Raw genomic sequence first — 22,662 nt, 5'->3', positions numbered from 1 at the left:
TTCTGTTTTTGTTTTGGATTTCCAGCATCCGCAGTTTTTTGTTTTTATTACAGTGTAACTGCCTGTTTGTATATCTCAAAATAACAGCTTGTATTTATATAGCATCTTTAAAAGTGAAATGTGCATTTCATTGGAGCATAACCAGATAAAATTTGCCAATGAAGGAGATATTAGGGCAGTGACCAAAAGCTTGGTCAAAGGTGATTTTTAAACAGAGCCTTAAAGGAGGAGAGGGAGGCTCAGGAATGAAATACTAGAGCTCAGAACTTAGGCAGCTGAAGGCACGACACCAGTGAAGGTGAAGGAAGTGGCGGGTGGGCAAGAGGCCAGAACTGATGGAATGTTGAGTTCTCATTGGTTATAGAGCTAGATTTGGTTACAGAGATAGATAGGATGAGGCCATGGAAAGATTTGAACCACCCTAACTTCATATCTGTTTTTTTGACAGCTTCTTGGGGGAACTGTCAGTTTTTCCTACTTCTTTTTACGTTGGCATGTGGAATTCTTGTCATTATTTCTGGAATCATAATGGTTCTGTTTGGACATTGTGCCTGCACTAGCTCTAGCTTTTCAACTGTGGAAGTCTACTCTCTTTCCATTTCCCTGCCCCTTTTCCAATTCTTTAAGATCCCGTCCCTGCAAACGCTTATGCAATTAAATGATGACACAGTTCTGGTTCAATAGCCATTTGTGGCAAAGCATTCCATATGCCAATAACTCTGTGGGAATACTTTCAACTTTTCATTCATCCTTCTTATGATAACTCTGAGTGAATGGGGGGAGTTTTAACCCCCCAAGGATTGGCAACAGTAGAGGAAGTTAAATATATTTAAATTCTCAAATCTGACCCATGCCAAACTCCAATCTGCTCTCATCCCGTTTTAGGGGAGGTGGTTTGGAAAGTGGAGGGGTAATTGGTGGTGACCAAACTGCTCTCAGGAGGTGGGCTGGTCAGTGAAATCCTTTAAGAGGACCTTGTGCCTCCATTTTAACTGGGTTATTATTTTTTAATACGTGATAACTGGGATTCCCAAGTTTTGAAAATCAATGCAGGTAGCAGGAGAGAGATGCCAGATCCAAGAGGTGAGTGCCTTTATTGCACTGCTTTATCATGAGTGCTTCCCACCCACCCTCACCCCTGGCCAACCCAAAGCTGCCTGGACCCAACTGCAGACCTACCCCTGTCACACCGCCCTCAATATCTCACTTACCTAGCATCCACTCCCCGACTGCTTTCTCACCTGAAAAGCAACTAATTTGTCAGTCCAGTTGGCGGAAACCTATTGAAAACACTTAAGTGGCATCCTGGAATTAATTTCATCTCCAGAAAATGCCTACCTCTGGCTTTCCCACCTGAAGCACTGCCCCTCTCCCATCCGCCCCCAACTCTTCCTGAAACGCCCTGCACCCCCTCCCCCGCCCACCACAAAAACAAACAGGACCTAATCCTTCTTGTTACCAGTTTGCCAACCAGCCTTTCACTCTTCTTCATTTTCAAAACCTTTTATGATTTTCTAAACCACTTATCAGATTCCAGTTTCCTCACTTAAACGAGATTGTCCTCAAAAGATCTATCTGACCTCGTGTGCCCCGGCATCATTTACTATATGCACCTGTTCACGGAAAAAAAAAGGGTTCCAACTGGAAGATTGGAGAAGCTGCTTGAGGTGCTTATGGCCCTGGCAAGCAATATCATAAATTGCTGAGCTTATACCAATGCTGCGATGTCAGCATGTGATTTAAGTTGCACTGCAAACCGGTAAGAGACCAGAAAGAAATCATGATGCTACCTGAAGGACCATCAGTCTCTGAGTGTTTTCTGTTACCTTTTCACCCCTGTTAGATTTCTTTCTAGTTGCGCATGCATTAGAAAACGCACCATGAAATCCAATTTTCCAATGCAGTCACAACCCGTTTGCCTGCCTCTTTCAAATCGTCTGCATTTTTCTTTTGTCGGCGGGAGCGAAACAAAAGAGGAATGAGTCACATTTGATATCTTTACCCTGAGAGAGTGTGCAGTCACGCTAATGTCGTGGCAGTGAGTGCTGTCATGGTTAAATTTAAACTGCTTTCAGACGCGCTTATCCAAGGAGCAGAGGAGATAATGGAGGCAAACAGAGAGAGATTGGAATGAGCTGCCTCCAGGCTGGAAGGACAGCATCTGTATGGAGCCTGCCCTAGGACTCAGAGTGCACTCTCAGGAAGTGACATATTAACGATGAGCTGTTCTGCAGGGGAGAATGCTTGATAAACTGTGAGCTTTCATTGCAGTTTCTTTCTTAAAAAAAACAATGCATGACTTGTGTCCTTGGTCAACATGGCATTGTATCTGGGTCCCCCAGCTGCACTTTCAGGGTTTAAGAAGTAAAATTTAGAAGTGATATTCAGCTGCTTGTGAAGCTTCCGCATGCTCAGTACTCTGCTTCTAAGTTTGAGTTTATGAGACTCGCCGCGTCTAGATATCGTTTCTCAACTTTCCTCAATTGTCCATTTGCAAACTTCTACCTGGTGGTGGGGCTCAGCATTTTTCTTTGGAGGGGTGATGGTGAAGAGGCGGGGTGCAGTTGTGGTGGTGCACAGTGAAAATAACCAATTCCCCTGCCCCCTTATTGTGATCCCTACTTTCTCTCAAAAGATTAAATTGCTTAAGGAATACAAATTGTACAAAACAATAGTTCTTTTTTAAACGAATAAGTGGCTTTGATGGGTTGAAAGGTCTTTTCTCATTCCATGCTTCACGTCATTGGTAATTTCATGCTTGCAATGCTAGCAAGAAATTCCTGAGGAGATAAGGCCTTTAACAAAATTTAGGGGTCACCAGTTAATAATTACAAGTAGTATTTGCTCTTTTTGTCAATTAACAGTGCAAGAGGCCATTCCCAACACGGTAGCATTTTATATAAAGCTTTACAGGACTCTGTCTCCCATTTCAGCAGTGTCTTCAAACTCCTTTTTTTCTCTCTTCCAGCCTCTATTCCACACCCCCCCCCCCACCCCGTAACAACCAGCTCCTTCATAAATCTACAATTGTTCTGTTTTCTTAGGCTGGTGTCTTCAAGACCATCAAAGCCGATCCCATTCTTCTTTTCCATCTATAAAACTGACAGCCTTTTAACTTGATCTGTTGGGAGTCTTGTTGTCGGCAAATGGAATCTTAAGTCATGTTTAGATGACCTGAAGAGTTTCACTTCAGTGTGATTTGCACAGGATTAAGCCTCCTGAAGTAAATCCTTGACTCTATTTTACACAAGGTCGTTTTAGAAATACCCAGTTTGGACTTTAGCAAGGAAAGCAATCCATTTTGATAGAGGTGAATGGCTCATTATTCTACGTGTTTTAAAAGCATCAAGACACTTTTCATTTAGCAAAACAACATTGCCCCGAACGTTGTTGAAATAATGACTTTTATCTTATTTTAACTTTTTTAATTGGCAAAACACCTGAGGGGAAGATGTGAACAATTTTTTTTTACACAGTTAAGTTGTTCTGGAACGTTCTGCCTGAAAGGGTGATAAAAGCAGATTCACTAACAACTTTCAAAAGGGAATTGGATCAATACTTGAAGGGGAAAAAGTTGCAAAGCTATGGGGAAAGAGCAGGGGAATGGGGCTAATTTTTCTTTCAAAGAGCTGACAAGGGCGATGTGTCAAATGACCTCCTTCTGTGATTCTTTAGTGTGCTGAACTTATTCACGATTGTATCATTTTATCTCATTGTCTTGCATTCTAATTAGTTTTTTGCTCATCATTCACAGAAACTGTTGTGAAAGGTATACTGATAACTAAGTACAGTGATTGCTTCTGTTTCCAGGTTCGGGTGAAACCAACACTGCTTTTAAATATAACTGGATGTTTGCGACAAGGCAATGCCATTTCACCTCTTGAGGTGCCACAATGAGAATGATTTATGGTCTTTTGAGCACTGGTGGCTGGGCGGAGAGGAAGGGAACAAAGAAAGTTTTAGTTTTCTGCTTTTAAGTCACTGTTGGTATTTAATCAGGGAATGAAAGAAAGAACTTGCATTTATATAGCACCATACACAACCTCAGGATATCCTAAAATCCAATGAAACACTTTTGAAATTTTCTTGTAGTATTGGAAATATGGTAGCCAATTTGCACAGCAAGGCCATACAAGCAGAAATATGATCATGCATCTCTTTTAGTGATATTGGTTGAGGGATATATAATGACCAGAACCCCAAGTAGAAATTCCTTGCTTTTCTTAGAAATAGTGCTATGAGATCTTTTACATCTTCTTGAGAGTGTAGATGCAGTTTAACATCTCATCTAAAAGGCGGCACCTCCGATAGTGCAGCATTCCCTCTGGGTTGCGCTAGAGGGACAGGCTAGTTTATGCACTCATCTCGCTGGAGTGAGATTTGAACCCAGAACCTTCTGATGAGAGTCCTGCCATTGAGCCAAGGTGTGCATGCAACAGCTCCATTCCCAACTTCTTAGATAATGGAGTAGTCTGTGCCATGTGCAGTAACGGCTAGACAAGGTTCAGGCTTACACTGTTAAGTGGCAAGCAACATTCATAATGCACTAGTGCCAGACAATGACCATCTCTGACAAGAGAGGATCTAACCAGCTCCCCTTCACATTCAACGGCATTACCTATTGCTGAATCCCCAGCATCGATATCCTGGGGGTCACCATGAATCAGTAACAACTGGGCCAGTTGCACAAATACTATGGTTATGAGTAGGTCAGAGGCTGGATATTCTGCAGCGAGTAACTCACCTCCTGACTCCCCAAAACTTGTGCTTCATCTACAAGGTGCAATTAGGAGTGAGCTGGAATACTCTCTACTTGGCTGGATGAGTACAGGTCCAAAGCCACTCAATAAGCTTGACATCACTTGAGATAAAATATCCTATTTGATTGGCACTCCATTCACTACCATAAACATTCACTCCCTCCACCGCCAATGCACAGTGGCAGTGTGCGTACCATATACAGGATGCACTGCAACAACTGGCCAAAGCTCCTTCAACAGCACCTTCTAAACCTGTGACCTCTGCCACCTAAAAGAACAAGCACAACAGGTGGTTGGGAATACCACAACTTGCAAGTTGCCCGCCACCATCCTAACTTGGAAATACATCACCGTTCCTTCACTATCATTGTGTCAAAATCCTGGAACTCCTCCCTAACAACACCCTGGGTGTGCATATACCACACAGACTGCAGTGGTTCTAGAAGCTGGCGCACCTCCACCTTCTCAAGGGTAATTAGGGCTGGGCAATAAATGTTGACTTTGCCAGCCACGCCTTGTAAACGAATAAAAAAAACCCACACCAGCGGTCAGTGATGCCATCTCAGACTACCAACTCACGCCAAAACACCACCCCATCCCTACTGAAGTAATGTAACCCCCATTGGTTTTCAATATTTTGTGCAGTGCTAAGATTAATAATCTTCTTAAGCAGGTGATGAACGATAGGTGCATTCTTTCCTGACTCGCACAATCTCCACCTTCGCAAGTTGAAATTCGGTCATCTGGTAAACTTGGAGTGAAACCGAGCCTTTGAAATCATTCCTGTTGCAGCTCCTCCAGAGTTCCCTGCTTACCACAAAGCAAATCTAATCCACTATAGTGAATATATGTATCCTCGTAACCTGAGGAAGGTTTAATACCCTGTAACTTTCCACCGCGGTCTCTATTTCATGGCTACATTTTATTTCTTGTCACTTATTTGCCTATATTATTTTCCTTCTTTGGCAATGACCGTCACTATTTGGCGGCAATTTGAAACTGCTTTCTGAAGAAATATTTGATCTATCACAAATGTTTGACACTTAGCAAATCAGCCATAAAGTGTTGCTGACAAGGCAAGTTTTCAAGCTAATCAATTAATGTACAGGGCTACGTATAATGAAAGCCATAAGAAGCTAATCGTGAAATCGTTGCAGTGTGAAATCAAATTGGTTTCCTGTAAACATTTGCTGGCGATTGTTTCCAGTGTGCATGTGTGTCCTGCGTCGAACTGAGCCTGTAATCCCCAAATCCGACACAGGAGGAGGAGCAGAGCCAATTCATTGGTACAATTATAATGGATCAAAACCAGACAGCTTGCCTTTGTAGAGTGTCTTGCTGCATCCTTGGGATGCTTCCAGAGTACTTCACAACCAATTATGTTTTGATGTGCAGTCTCTGATTATGTAGATCAATGTGACAGCCAATTTGTACGCAGTAAGATCCCACAAATAGCACCAAAATGGCCCTTTGGTCTGCTTTAGGTGGTGGATCCAACAGAGAAGAATGTTGCCTCAAAAATATCAGGAAACCCCGCCTCTTCAAATAGTGTCATGCAATCATTTATTACCACCTAAGCAAATAGACCAGGTCTCGGTTTAATGTCCCATTCAAAAACAAATTACAACTCGAGTGCGGCAGTGAAATGTTGCTTAGATTATGTGCTCAAACCATGAAGTGCAGCTCAAATCCACACCTTCACACTCTCGAGAGGTGTTAAAGCTGCCAACTGAGCCAAGCTGGCACTTACATCATTTGTTGAGAACTGAAATGGAAACCCACTTCAAACACAAGCCTGAGAGTTAAATCTTTTCTTTAAACTTCTTTACATGTTAGCCTTGGCCTATTTGGTAGCACTCTTGGCCCTGAGATAAAAGGTTGTGGGTGAGTGTCCCACTCTAGATACCTGACCACATAATTCTGTGTGTACAGAGGGCATTCTGCACTGTTGAATATGCCACCTTTCAGGTGAGATTTTAAACAATAAGTCTTTTCTGCACACCCCCCCCCCCCCCACTTTGATGTAAGTAATCCCATGGTACTATTTAGGAGAGTCCTTACAGCGCCCTGGCCAATATTTATCCCTCAACCAATATCACTAAATCCTAGTATCCAGTCATTGTCACATCGCTGTTTGTGACGCCTTAATTGAGTGCAAAATTGACCATCATATTTCTGTACATTACAGCAGTGACTATAATTCAAAATACTTTCCACCATGAGCCTTTGCAGCTAGCTCAAGCTTTAATGTGTCCCTCAGCACATAGTCCTGGACCTTGGAATGTGCCAGTCAGCCACACTCAGTTGTTAACAGTTCCATGCACTGGAAGACCCACAAGTTTCAGGCAGACCAAAGAGTGCCTTTCACTGAGTTGATGGTCCTTCAGCAGCAGTTGATGTTTATCTCTGTCCGGCATCCCTGGGAACAGCCCATAGTGCTGTGTTACAGAGTTACTCAGAATGAACCTCAACAAAAGCCACTCCATCTCTTCCCAGCTCTACTTTGCCAAAGGCACATTTCCGAAGAAGGTGCGTGATGACCTTTTTCCCAATGCAGCTGCCTCGAGAGCAACATGCAGAGGCGATGAGTTTATGTGCATGAAGGATCTGACGGAGAGGGCCCTTCTCACCACCAGTCAATGCTACATCTTGGTGGTTTTTGAAAGTTCTGTCGATGAGGCGTTCTGCTAAATGATTTTGATAGCCTCCTTAGGGAACATTCAACAGAGTCCTCGGTTTCCTGCAGAGCCTCGAGGATGTTACGCAAAGTTCAATGGCTGATGGATTTGTGATCAAAGGCGCTATTCTTCTTGCATGAGGGACAGATGGTACGGCACGATCCAACTGAATGGGGTGGCATCTTCCCCAACAAGTGCCTTAACTCCAACCCCAACAATTTTTTCTTTTTAAAAAAACTATATTTTTCATGAAATTTGTAAAAAATACATTACACAACAGCTGAAATTTCACATTATATCCAGTACAAAATAATTCAATATTTTTCATTGCAGTATGTAGCAATCATAGGTGTCTGACTACAATAATAGCTTTTTAAAAAAAAAAATTCAAATGGTGCAGGCACTTTGCTGTCACGATTAGGAGGTAGAAAGAGGTGTTTCTGGCCATTTGTCTCATTTGTGTAGGAATGAGCATAGGTGTATGGACACCTGAAAAACCTGATGAAGGCTGTGTGTCAGAACCAACACACTCCCCGCCCCCAACCCCCCACACCAACCAGATGAGCAAGCTAAGTAAGCTAACTTGTACATTTCCCTTCAATATTTATTCTCAGATATTTAAGAACTGGAATGTTTTCCTATTTTGAATGATTTCAAAAGGAAATTAGACGGGCACTTGAAGGAAATAAATCTGTGGGGCTAAGGGGATATAATTGGAGGAATGGGACTGACTGGATCGCTCTGCTGAGAGCTGACATACACTTGGTGGGCCAAATGGTCCCCCCTGTGCCATAAATGACTCTGACTTACGATTACAATATGCAGCCCATGTCAAAAGTGCTTTGGTGCATACAGCTCGAGAGGTTTTACACTGATTCCAGCCCCTCGGTGTGCCATGGAGGGAGGGCCTTAGACTGACCTTTCCCCATCGAGCCTTTGCAGTAGCTGCCCGAAGCTTTAGTGCATCCCTCAACATATAGAATGCCTTAACTCCAACCGTAGATCAGCACCCAATACTGTACCACTACAACAATCTGTTTTCCAATCCAGTTTATTCTGTGGTTTACCAAAGTTAGATTGCTAATTTTTGCTAAATTATGCGCAAGTGTCTGCTGACTCTGGACCCTAATTCTGATGGAGAGGTAAAGTAGCCTTTGTTTTCAGTTGATCTGGTGTGGATTCAAGCTCTGGTTGGAGGGGGTGAAAGGTTAATTGTGTGACTCACCCACAATGCTCAAGTGAGTTGTATTTTTTACTGTTGTTTCATAAGTAGCAAATCTATAATGTAGAAGTGTTGAGGAAAGTTAAATAAGTACGAATATAACAGCTGTAGCATCACACTTCCTCCTTGAACTTCAAACACTCTTCCAAATGGTTCATTGTTGGTTAGAAATTCAGCTTTACAACATTTCTTACATTACATCAGTGACTACACTTCAAAAGTGCACTACTTCATTGGCTGTAAAGTGCTTTGAGATCTCCTGAGGTTGTGAAAAGCAAGTTTTTTCTACAATTAATTAAAAATGACAACAGTTAAATCAATGCCACTATTCAGTTTCACTGGGCACTGTTGACAAACAGCTCTTGTACAGTGACTACATTTTAGGGCCATTATGGACAGCCCCCAGAAATTAAGCTACTGTGAGAGATTTTGCAGAATTTGCTTCCCCTGGCAATGCATTAGCAGCAAAAATATATTTCAGTGTGGCAGCCAGCTGGCCACTGTATGTTACAAGTATGCATCTGTTAACTAGTTTTCATACCATTTAGTGTATCCATTTCACAAAACGCAGTTAATGATAAAAACTTAGTACTTCAAATACAACAGTCGACAAAACAAAGCAACTTTTCAAAGACCTTGAAGGATCTATTCATAAATCTGCTCAGATTATTTTTAGACGAAAGAAAACTCATTATTAAAACTCCCAAAGCAATTAATAGAGGTTTAGAGGGAGGATGGTTGGGGGGGTAGGGGGTGGCAGCGGTGGTGGGGGGGGGGGGGGGGGGGGGGGGGTGGCGGGTGTGTTGGGGAAGAAGGGTGTTTATGTTTAGCAACAGATAGAATTAAGGAGCAGAGACTCAGATCGCACTCTGGGTTCCTACTTGTGTGCTTGCTTAGTGATTAAAGTTTGCAACAAATCAAAGAAAAAAACACTTCGGAATCCAGCCACAGGAAAAAAAAATGAGATGTAATTCACAACTTTGCCAATGTACAAATTTAACAGCAAATAGGGAATAGCACATTAAATATGTAAAATCTGTCATGTCACATCCATGTATATTACTTATTTTTGTATCTGGAATGCTGATTTTTAAGAATATCATTAAAAAATCACACCAATTATAAGGTAAAAATTGTTCTTCTGTGCAAAGAAATGCTTGCATTTATTTGGACCGTGGTCACAATTCTCACAAATGTACCAGAGCCATTCAGATGATCCATTTCTTTGCAGTACTGTCACCTATGCAAGGACACATTAGCTTGCCCCTGCAAGGATGTAATTCTCAGCGAACCCACATAACATTGGTGTTGGGAAAGGGGATTGACTGAACAACATTTAGCTGGCAAGTTTCGTAACCTCGTCATATTTCGGATTTCGAGTTGCACCATTACTTTTTGTTCAACATTGGTCAACAGCTGTCAGCATGTTTAGTTCTTCTTGGGCAATTCGATATTAAGGTTCTCTGAATGGAGAGAAGAGTAGAAAGCAAAATAAAACACCCTTCTTGTGTTACTCTTAAAGTTTAGTTTTCAGCAACATTGGCGTTAAAGACTGATAAGAAGTGAATGAAAAGCCATTCAGCCCATCGTGGCTGTGCTGGTGCTAACTCTCCTGTTGCAACATTGAAGGAAGTTATGCTGAATTTTTGTAGATGACTGGCTAGTTCTCAGTTGGAGCATTACGTCCAAATCTGGGCGGCAGGCTTTAGAAAGAAAGCCAAGGCCCTGGAGAGGGTACGTAGGAGATTTACTAGAATGGTAACAGGAATGAGGGACTTGAGTTATCTGGAGAGCTTCGAGAGGGTGGGATTGTTCTCTTTAAAGCAGAGAAGGACAAGGGAGAATTAATAGAGTTGTTCAATATTATGAAAGGTTTTGATAGAGTAGAACTGATAGAAGCTGTTGCTCTTGGCAGTTGGGGTTGGTAGCCAGAGGGTACAGGATCAAGATAATTTTGGCAAAAGAAACAGAGGTGAGGTGAGAATTTATTTACGCAGCGAGTTGTTTTGATCTGGAATACACTGTTTGAAAGGGTGGTGGAAGCAGATTCAGTAGAAACTTTCAAAAGAGAATTGGATATATAGTTGAAAAGGAGAAATCTGCAGGGCTCTGGGAAAAGAGCAGCGGGACAAGATTGTTCTTTCATGGCCAAATGGCCTCCTGTTGTGTTCGATTCTTGGATTCCATGAATCCACTTCTATCCCATTGTCACTTCCATGTTAGTCGCCATCCCTCTAGCCACTTGTGGTTACCCAGAAGGAAAAACAAGTAAAACTTGGGAAATGACTGGTACTGGTCCGAACTGGCGTTCTTTTTTGAGGTATACAAGACCAGTTTGGACCAGTACCAGTCATTTCCCAAGTTTTACTTGCTTTTTCCTTATGGATAGGCGTTCTCTGCTCTCATAAGCCTTCTGTGTGGAAACATTTTCTTCTCACATTGCCCCATTGTTGTTGTTATAAAGGAGATGTTTATTTAAACCCTTGAATGGTGTCCTATAAATGGCCAATCTCGCATAGTATGCAAAGAATATTCTTGGTCTATTGCTGTGACTTTTGGTAATCCAAACTTTTCTCTGCACACCATAAAATGCAGATCAAGTTTCTTTAGATTTGGAGATTATTATGGCTATTTCAGTAGTGACTTGCATGCTTATTTTTAATTGTATTAACACTGTCTATACGTAATCTTTTGCTTTAGTCTTCACCTACTAAATAATAATTAAGTTATGCTTTGGAATGCATACATATCCTCTAATAGCCTACTCTCCAGACTTGCCTAATATCTAATTTCTTTAATGTTTATCTCTCCAGTTTTTTATATAATCAAGCAGAAGTCAGAAGCTGTATTTCCAAACATATTTAAAGAAGTCTTTTGCTGACCCCATTGCACCTCATGAGGACTGTATAAAACGAAAGGCTTGCATTTATATAATGGGTGGAATTGCCCCAGATTTGCACTAAGCGTGGTAGCAGGTGGGTAAAATTTACCTGCCGGCCAAATTGGCGGCTTTTTATGCTATATCGCCACAAACCCGCTGCATTAGTTATGCATTCCCGGGAAACACACCATTTCGATGGTGGGCGGGCATTCATTTGCCCACCTCGCCGCTTCAACATGCCAGGCACCACATTTAAAGTACAGCCGCACTCAGCCCAGGACTGCAGCAAAGAAGACACGGCCCCAAAAAAGCAAGCGCCTTTTGGACCCCGTGAAGGCCCACTGTGATGAGCTCTACCTCTGCTCTGGCCACAGGAAGGGCAGCTACATTACCACTCTGGCTTGGTAGGCAATGACAGTGGTGATCAATGCCAATGTTGCACAGAAGAGGTTGGCCATCCAATGCAGATAGAGGATGAATGATCTCACCTATGCAACCAGGGTATGGGAACCATCTCATCACTCTAAACTCACAAACTCAAACTCATCATGCATTCACTGGCATCTCACTTACTGCCAGCTCAAGGGACACGACCACCCATTCTCACACACATGTCCTCATATGTCCATTTGACTTCATCTCCCTTGGAGACTGCCTCCTCAGCCCTCACCATCTTGAGGCCACTTGCACAGTTCAACATGTGCCCTCCCACACACCCCGGGGATACCCTCCTTCCCCAGCACAGCTCTTATCCTGAAGCCTCTTCCCTTGCCTGGGACCATTTCTCTTCCTTCCCAAGCAAGAGCTTGCCCTGCAGCCATTGAAAATCCACCCACATATGGCTGATCTGGCAGGTAGAGATCTACCCACGAGCCCCCCTAAAAGTGATATGGTGCTGTCTGTGAGGCCTAGCATGATGACTGAGTGCTTACCAAAGCAAGGTAGGCAAACAAACCTTGAAGTCCTGAGCGAAGTGTGCAAGTTGCTTATGTGCTGTTGAGAAACACCCGCCGACGTGAGTAGATGATCCAGCCGAGGGGGAATGAGTCTGCTGGGCTGGCCTTATAGTGATATGCTGATGTATTACAATGAGGTTTCCAACGTCCGATGGCGGGAAACGCAGCCCGACATCGGTGAGCTGAGTGGACAATCACAAACTGGTTTCACGCCATCATGGAACCGATTACGCCATTTGGCCACTTATGCCACCAAATGTTCCTGGCACTAGCGGGCATGGAAAACCCCAGCCAGTGTCTTTGACAACCTCAGGCCATTGCAAAGCACATTACAGTCAATGTAGTACTTTTAAAATATGGCCATTTTTGTAATGCATTAAATATGGTGAACAAGTTGTGCACAGCAAGCTCCCAATGTGATAATGATTAGCATTATCTGTTTTAGTGTTGTTGATTTAGGGGCAAGTATTGGCCAGGGCAATCAATGTGTGGAAGAGGCAACTGTTCAACCTGTACTCCAGGTGGTGCTGTACTGGAAATCTACTTCTCCACTATCTTTTAGTTTTTTTCAGTACAGTGATTCAGTTTGATGCACTCCAGGACCCAGTCTAAGTGTGATATCTGGCATCATTTCTTTTGCCTCTGCTTCTGTAACCAAATTCTCCTGAACTCTGTGATCTCACTGGACTACCCCACTCCATGTATTCAGCATCACTTGAGATGTCCCTGTAAAGGAATCTCATTGAGCTATTCTGGATGTATATCATCAAATACTGTGAATTTTACCAATATAATGATGTTCATACATTTTGTTGCTTGCTGCTGCAGGAAGCCATTAACTTTCATCCCAGAGAACAAGATAGCAAACCGGAAAATAAGGGGTCAATTCACTGCATTTTTCTCCCTTGGCTTAATGTCACTATGTTCTCTACTGCCAGTTGTGGCTTGTAGCGCGCAACATGATCTGGGTGTTCAGAGGTGGTATTCAGTTATGTTTTTAAAGCAAGGGGCTGAGTGAGAGGGAAGAAATAGGTTGGTGCTGCTTGTTCCAGTAGTTCTTCTGAGGATGACGAGCGAGGTAATGGCTGTTGATGCTGTAAGTTCAATGACAGACAAGTACCAATCCATTCCAGCACATTTTTGTGGCACTGAAAGAGGACAGGCCAACATTGGAAGACTATAATAAAAGATTGATTGAAAGAAGCAATTAGATGGCACCAGAAGTGAGGGAAAATGAGGTGATTTTTTTCATGTTTAATTCATCCAATCTTATTTCTATTGCATTATCCTGTGCAGTGACTTTCTATTTCCTTCTTTCCTTTGCACATGCTCTTTCTTGTACATGCTCATTATCTTTCCACCCGCTCTATCTCACTCCTTTCTCATGCACATTCTCACGCATGCCTCTCTATCTCTTTGCGCTGAGCCAAATTTAATTCCTTCATTGGAATCTGAGCTTCACTACGGTTTTTACCTTTGCTGCCACTTTCAGCGAGACTGTATTCTCTGCCTTTGCTGCCAGATCTGGCATAATTCTGTGGCTGTTTTCTGCTCCTCCACTGGAAATCTTCACTCAGTACCTCTGATCCATTCCAGTTGTCGCTTGTTCTGCCCTAGAATCTGATCCCATGCATATGATGTCTGCTTAACTTCATTCCAGGGCCTACCAAAAGGCCTCAGAATTCAACTTTGAACTCTTTCATATCGTCTACTCACTGTCCTCTCTTAATGAACAGGGCCTCTGTCTCATAATCTCTTGTTATTACCCTAGACCAGACCCCCAAATTTGTTACGATCTGGCTAGGGTCTAGTAACTTATTTGTATTTTAAGCAAAGTTTGAGATCCCAGGTATTTGCTCAGAGAACAAAACCACAAGGTTCCACAGTTTTTGAACAAACAAAATAAACTGTACTATACAAAGTCAGAAAAGTAAAAAATTTACAGTATCTAACTGATACTCTAACATTTGGAATCAACATGTGAATTAACAGGCAAACTGTGGTCAAATACACCACCCTGCGCAATAAATGGCAGATGTGACCAAGACAGATCACATGGGTTTCTCAGCAGCCCACCCAGATGTCAATTTTCACTGTGAGTTATGCAATCTCATTAAAATTCTGCCTCCCTTATGAGGGATTGCAAGTCTTCAGACTTCCCTTTTGAAGATCTAGCTTCGGAATTCCCTCCAAAAGTCGTTCCGACTTGGACTGCCTCAACGACTGCTCACCTCCCAGGGTTTCAATCTCGCCCCCTGAGACTGTGTTCCCTTGGTTTCCCAAGTTTGCACTCTAGCCTCTAAATACTGGTGCAAGTTCAACTCTTTTTAATAGCTGCCTAGCTCCACTGGCTGGCACTGCCTTGGATTTCACCAAGCTCTAATATCCCCAGCGATGCCTAGCAATAAATGGATCCCTGGGCTTCCTCTGAGCTCTCTCCATCTTGGAACCATTGCCCTTCCTCTACCTTCTCAGCTGCTCAGGAGATCTCTGGAGCCCTGAATGCCTGGAGATTGCTAACCCAACTCCTCAGAGCTAACAACAGCACTCTAGTTGCATGGAACAACTTCTGCTCCTGGCTGTCTGACTGACTAAAACTGATTGACTCTTAAACTGCTCTTTACTGACCCTTGAACTGATCTGGGTGACCTATCAACACGCTCCAAGTTTTGGTCACTCGGCGGGATCAAATGTAACGAGTATGGGAGCGTCCTGCGCCCTGAATATTACAGTCTCCATGGGTGATAGCTTACGAAGCACATGGGGATAAAAAATAAGTGATTGCATGATACTCTGCCATAGCTTTGAACAATGAAATCTCTCTGTGTATACTCAGAAGAGCATTCTTGCTGTTGTTCCAGACTCGGTGTTATTGCCTATGACAGCTGTGGCTCAGTTGGTAACACTAATGTTTTTGACTCTGGAAAATTGAGAATAAAATCTAGAATTGACACGTGCAGTACAGTACTGAGGCAGTGCTGCACCATTGGATGTGCTGTCTTTTGGATGAGACATTAAGCCAAGGTCAGATAAATGCACTTCACAGCCAATAAAATATATTTGGAGTGTTATAATGCAGGAAATGAGGCTGGAAATTTGCGCACAGCAGGCTCCCACAAACAGCAATGAGGTAAGGACCAGATAACCTATTTTAATGATGTAGCTTGATGGAGAAATGCTGGCGAGGGCACTAGGTAGTGCATTTCTACTGTTCTTTGAATAGTGCCTTGGAATCTTTTACATATCCCCAAGAGGACTGAAACCTTGACACATCCAGACTCAACTATTCAGATGGTCTCCCATTCTCCATGTTCTGTAACTTAACTCTGTCTAAAACTCTGCTGCCCCTATCCTATTCCACATCCAAGTCTTATTAGCCCATTCCCTGTATCTGTACTGAACAACATTGAATTTTTGTTGACCAGTACCCTAAAATATTACATTCTCATCTTTGCTTAAAAGCCTGTAAGGTCTCAATTCCAAATCTTTTGTAACCTATTTTAGGCCTAGAAACTATGCCCCCACCCCCCAATCCTTTGCCCCAAACTCCTGTTCCTCTAACTCAGTCCTGTTGTGCATCTCCCCCCGCACGTTTGCAACACATTGGCTTCTCACTCTCTGAAATTCATTCCTTTCATTCCTAATCTCTTTATCTCTGTCTCTCTCTCTCCTCTTTGCTTTTTTCCGTCTGTTGTCTTCTGTCTCTTTTATTTTTCCCCCTTCAGCGCTCGCTCCCATTGGAGAGATTCAGTTCGAAGAACTGCACTCTAACTCACTGCCTGCCTGTTGTTCTGCTTGTAATTATGGTGGGGAAGTGAAATGCAGAGACAGTGGAAGATTGGCCACAGCTCAAGTATTTCAAGGCCACAAGGTGATGTCCCTGTGCGCATTCTACTTAACCAACAGCTGGATTATACAAGGCCAAACGGATCTGTTGTCTCTCCTTTGGGTAGGTTGTTGCTGATGATCAGTGAATTTCCCCCTCTCCCCCAAGGAGTAATTAGAACTGTTTTAAAGCACATCAATACATTTTTTTAATGAAGTACTTTATGTTATTCTAACACTACATTGTTTATACTGGCTAGCAGTCTGGAATGCAAACAGAAAGGTGTTAGAATTTCTTCAGCACTACCAATTTTAGCTGAAGTCATTATACTTGAGTCCAGTGGCTCACCATTGACTGGTCGTAACATTCAAGTATCTTACAATCTGTAGTGAAGGAAGCTTCCTGCAGTTTATTGCTTTACAAAAGCAAATTTGTAACAAAATTTGTCCCAAGTTATGTGCAAGTCTGCATCAGTATGAGTAAATGTTGGCCTGTTCACCTCTCTTCAAGTCAACTGAACTGTCCCGTTGAAATCCTACTCAATGGAATTGCTAATCTTGAAGATTATTGAGCGTGCGTATGTGTTAACCTGTAACTCAACACTGGCCCTAGTTTTTGTACTGACTTTGCAATTTTGAGTTACAGGTGAGGCAAAGATTTCCTTTCCCTTTAACAGAAGGGCTATGTGCTATGTAGACTTGTTGGACTACATCCTCCTGCTACTCCCTACCCTCAGTAAATACACTGATTGTAGGGGCACCAGGAAAACTAGCCCCCAGTCAGTCTGGGTATGACTGAAACTGCAAATGTTCAAAACAAATTATTAGCTCAAAATAAATCTCTTTCAGATGTAGTCACGGTGGGGCTGAGAACAGAACATCCCTGTTCTATCTAACATTTCCAGGAAAGAAATGGGCATCACAAACAGTCTGAAGTGCCAATTTGGAACCTAGACTCAGACATTGGCAGCTCTGATTTTTGGCATATGCTTGTGCACATGTATTACATTTACATTAAAAGAACAACTTTGGCCAGCCCGTTGTCTCTTGTTGGTGTTGTCACTTCTGATAATCCTGATGTCCTTGTTTTTTCTCTGCAAGATAAGCTTGTCCATCATCGGCTTTGATCCCCGAATGGCCTCCTTTTGCACGATAAAAATACCGTGATAGAGCCTTGGTAGGATCATGTTACAAATGGAGGCAGTATTACCTAATATTTTAAGCATGGCCAGGGCACCTCCCATGGTCAATATTTTAACAAAGTGCCTTTGAAACTCTTGGCAGCAATGTTTTCCAAGATAAGAATGCACCTCTTGCCTGAGGCTTATTGGCTGCCGCCTACTGACTTTAGTTCTCTATAGTCTAACAAAGGCCATCAACTTCAATTGTCTACTGCTAGATGCACTACTTCCTAATTGGTGATTTTATTTGTCACCATGAGGATTAGCTAGGAAGCAAAGTGAAAAGGAATGCCATGACTATGTTGCATTTCCTGCATAAGAGTTGATGTTCTTTTCATCTCAAAGTAGAGACTTAATATTAGCCGAACCTCCATTGGCTCCTAGTTAAGGAATGCACCGATTTTAAAACCCCCATCTTTTGCTTTCAAATTTCGTCATGGCCTCGCCCCCTTCATATCTCTTTAACCTCCTCCAGCCTTACAATCCTCGGAGATAGCCATGCCCCTCCACATCTGGCCTCTTGCCCATCATTGATTTTACTCATTCCACCATTGATGACTTTCAAAGGCCATAAGCTCTGGTGTTCCCTCCTTAAACTTCCCCGCCTTACTACCTTTCTCTTCTTCTTTAAGATGCTCTTCAAAGCCTGCATCTTTGACAAAGCTTCTGGCCATCTGCCCTAATATCTCCTTTTGTGCTTTGGTGCCAAATTGTGTTTTGTAATGCTCTTGTGCAGCCCCCTGGGCTACATTAAAGGTGCTATATAAATGGAAGTTGTTTTTGTTGTAGTTGACCAGCTTCCCAGGTGCCCTAAAAGCATTCAACAAAATACCACTTGTTACAACTGATCGATATTTGGTCTATGATTAAGTTCCCTAATGTTTATATCCTAAATAATTCTAAGTATTAGGTTGTCTGAAGAATAGTTCAAGACAGAAGGCTTGTATTTATATGGCACCTTTCATCACCTCAGAGGCATTCCAAAGCACTTTCTTCTTCTTGATTCTCTTCCTGTGCCTAGATAATCGACCTGTTTGGCCATTCTATGAATTCACCTTTCATGGCCATCAAGTCCTGGAATGGGGCTTGAATTGTGAGCTTCTGGTTTAGAGGCACCCACTTCCCCAGAAGACCTCCTTTGAGGCTCTTTACAGCCACGCCCCACCATTCAATAATATCATGGCTGATTTGGTTGTGGTCCTAGCTCCACTTTCCTGTTTGTACCCCATAACCCTTGACTCCCTTGTGTAACAAAAATCTAACTCAACCTTGAATAAATTTTAAACCCCCCCCCACCCCCACCCCCCCTCCTTCCCCCACTACGTTCTGGGGAAGAGAGTTCCCTCTGAGAGAGAAAACAAAACTCTCCTCAGCTCTGTGTTAAACAGGAGACCTTATTCGTAAACTATATCCCTGAATTCTACTTCCCCCACAAGGCGAAACTTCCTCCCAGTATCCACCCTATCCAGTTCCCTCAAGATCTTACATGTTTTAGTAAGATCACCTTTCATTCTTCCAAACTCCAATGGGTATAGACCTAAACTGTTCAAACTTTCTTCATAAGATAAGTTCTCCATTCCAGGAATGGGTCGACTGAACCTTCTCTGAACTGTTTCTAAAGCAATTATATATTTTTTCAAATAAGGAGGCCAAAACTATACACAGAATTCCAGGCATAGTCTCACCAAGGCTGTGTTCAGCTGCAGTAAAACTAACCCACTTTTATATTCCATTCCTCTTGCAATAAACACCAACATTCCACTTGCCTTCCTATTCACTTGCTGTACCTGTGTGCTAACTTTTTGTGATTCATGTACCAGGACAACCAGATCCCTCTGCACCACCGAGTTCTGCAATCTTTTTCAATTTAAATAATATACATCTTTTCTATTCTTCCTGCCAAAGTGGACAAGTTCACATTTACCCACATTATACTTCATCTGTTAAATTTTTGCCCACTCGCTTAACCTGTCCATATCCCTTTGCAAACTCTCTACCTTCTCTTGATAACTTACTTGCTTATCTATCTTGGTGCCATCGGCAAATTTAGCTCCCATACATTTGCTCCCTTTATTCTAGTCAATGATCTAGATTATAAATAGTTGAGGACCCAGCACTGATCCCTGAGGCACTCCATTAGTTTACAGCTTGCCAATCTGAAAAAGACTCATTTTTCCCTATTTTCTTTGCTTCCTAGTAGCTAACCAATCCTTTATCCATGCTAACATGTTACGCCCTATACCGTGTGCTCTTATCTTGCGTAGTAACTTTTGATGTGGCATTTAATCAAATGCCTTTTGGAAACCCAAGTGCACCACATCCACCAGTCCCCCTTCATCCACCTGGAATGGTACTTCATCAAAAAAACTCTAATAAATCAGTTAAACACGATTTCCCTTTCATAAAGCCGTGTTGGCTCTGCCTGATTACATTGTGATTTTCTAAGACCCTGCTATACCTCCTTAATAATGGATTCTAGCACTTTCCCTGTGACAGATGTTAGGCTAGCTGGCCTGTAGTTTCCAGCTTTCTGTCTCACTCCTTTCTTGCATTAAGGTGTTGCATTTGCTTTTTTCCAATCCTCTGGGACCCTTCCAGAGTCCATGGAATTTTGGAAAATTATAACCAATGCACCTATTGTCTGTTTTGCCACTTCTTTTAAGACATTAGGATGCCAGCTATCTGGCCCTAGCGACTTGTCAAGTTTGGGTATAATAGTTTCCCTAGCAACTTTTCCCTGGTGATGGTAATTGCTTTAAGTTCATCCCTCCCTATCACCACTTGATTTTCAATTATTCTTGGAAAGTTTTCTAAGTCTTCTGCCGTAAAGACAGACACAAAATACCTGTTCAATTGTAACCACTGTGCAATGTGGAAATATGGCAGCCAATTTGTGCACAGCAAGGTCATACAAATAGCGATGAGATAATGACCAAGTAATTTGTTTTAGTGATGTTTATTGAGGGATAAATAATTGACAGGGAAACCAACAAGCAAAAATGAATTCCTACATTACAGTTGTGACTACACTTCAAAAGTACCTTGTTGCTGCAAAGTGCTTTGGTCATGAAAAGCTCTATATAAATACAAGTCTTTTTTTAAGCTCTGGAATTCCCTCTCTAAATCTCACCACCTGCATACCCCTCTTACTCTCCTCCTTCAAGGTGCTTTTTAAAACTTACTTCTTTAATCTAGCTATTGATCACCTGTCCGTTATCTCCTTATGTGACTGTCAAATGTAGTTTGATGATCACTCCTGAGGTGCCTTGGAATGTTTTGCCATGTTACGGGAGCTCTATAAATGCCAATTGTTAAACTTTAAATGTAGTTATCAATCACTTGCTTAGCTAGAGTTTCTTTAGCATGTCATTACCTTTGTTCCCTTTCGTACCTTGCATGAAGTGCTCTAAGGCTTTTAATGCTGACCCCAACCACCTCCTCCTCGCCCAGAAGGCAGGCCTGACCCACAGTGCCACGATCTCCACCATAGGTAGGGTAGGGCAAGGAAGTAAGCCCTCAAATATACCCCAGCTGGAATGGGGATTGAACACTGTGCTTTTGGCACCAATCTGATCCACACAGGCTGTCCGGGCAACTGAGCCAACCAGACCCCCAGTTGCTGCGACAGCATACACTTTTAAATGCGTGTTGTAACCTGGAGCAATAGCAGAGGCTCTAATTTCTTTCCATCATGTAGCTGACCAGGGCTCTCTCCCTCTTACCACCCATCCGCCATTGGCATGTGTTGGAAGGTGTTACAAGTTGATATTCAGCCTGTTTGGCATGTTGTGAACACGCCTTGCTTGGCCATCAAGCTCTAGAGTGGGACTTGAATGTGGGGCTTCTGGCTCAGAGGCAGGAATGCTACCCACTGCGCCACAAGACCTCTCAACCCCAATGCAGTGCAATCAGTTTTAGGAGATGCACCCTTGGTACACTTGTTTGTCTGCACAGTTGTTACACCTTCTCATACATACAATAGCCTTTCCACAAATTAGGTTGATAGTGATGTGTTAAAATCCCCAGCTCAAAAGTACAGTTAACTGATTAACATTTGCAAGGGAGCCATTAGAACCATCAAGATTCATGAACAAAAACTATTTGTAAGCATTTTTTAAATTTGTTCTTCAGATCAGTGAATTTACAATCCTAAATATGGTGGACACTTTTCCTTGTTGTCAGTTATCTGTAACAGCTCGCTGTGTTGAAATGCACAGTCCACATTGGCTTTATGTTTCATTCCATGTGCTTAAGGCTTAAACATTGTGAAATTCAAAGCTTACTATATCAAAGACACAGTAAGATAAGCCCAACTACAGTTACAGATTCTATTTTATGTCAATGGTTTTATGAAGACTTCTTAATGAAAGACAGAATAAATAAGGTTTGCAATCCAAAACTTCTTGGAAGTTAAACTATTGATTTGCATACAAGTAAAAATCAAATCAATAAAATTATTGGCCTCCATTAACAAATCATGTCTTTGTAATGCTTGCGTGAGATGCTAAGATTCCTGCTTATATAGTTGATTGAATTCAGCAGTTTGTTTAGCATCTACTGCCAGAAGTCCAAAATATGGAACATAAGAGGTGTACTTCAGAACAGAACCACAGTAAATCGTACATGCCAACCGAGCGAACTGACAAAATTGACTAAGTTGACACACAGCCCCCCCTGATCTCCAGATGCAATTCTTGTGTAACCATTTGTCCTAATTTTACAGGGAGCGAACTGGGCACCTACAGATGATGTAAGAACAGACCACTCAGGACTGATGGACAACCATTCAAAATGCACTTATAGGTATGGTGAATCACTTAGTGTCAGAGAGCTAAACTTGGTGGCTGGTTCACTCGGTGAAAGAAAAGATGCTTGTGTATATTTTTTTTCTTTGTATTCTTGTCATTTGTTATCTCAACTTTCTGAAGGAATGTAGCTACATTTGCTGTTCCAAAATTTATTAAATATCCACATGAACGTACTGGTATATGGACCACCCCAGGGAAGACCTTCCTCTTGCCCTCTAGTTGGGGGAAATGGGACAAGAAACTTATTTCCCTACCTATAACTTGATAGCAAACTGTACCATCAGATCAGTAGTCTACTTAATTGAGGTTAGCTTGTTCAATCATCCCCATTTCTTCAAATGGCTTCTACTT

At 42.3% G+C, this 22,662-nt stretch overlaps 1 protein-coding gene across 6 annotated transcripts in view; it reads left to right on the top strand.

Annotated features, from left to right (window-relative positions):
- The window catches only part of LOC121284923 (partitioning defective 3 homolog B-like), an 885,862-nt gene that overhangs the window by 339,814 nt on the left and 523,386 nt on the right, over positions 1 to 22,662 (top strand). For all 6 annotated transcript variants that reach the window (XM_041200843.1, XM_041200844.1, XM_041200842.1 and 3 more), the window contains exon 5: positions 22,227 to 22,306. In XM_041200843.1, the coding sequence (XP_041056777.1) occupies positions 22,227 to 22,306 (80 nt within the window). The remainder of the gene's footprint in view (positions 1 to 22,226; positions 22,307 to 22,662) is intronic.

This window comes from Carcharodon carcharias, chromosome 12 (genome assembly GCF_017639515.1).
Source record: "Carcharodon carcharias isolate sCarCar2 chromosome 12, sCarCar2.pri, whole genome shotgun sequence".
Classification (NCBI taxonomy): Eukaryota; Metazoa; Chordata; class Chondrichthyes; order Lamniformes; family Lamnidae; genus Carcharodon; species Carcharodon carcharias.
The sequence above is the reverse complement of the archived record's forward strand: the minus strand, read 5'-3'. Positions and strand labels throughout refer to the sequence as shown.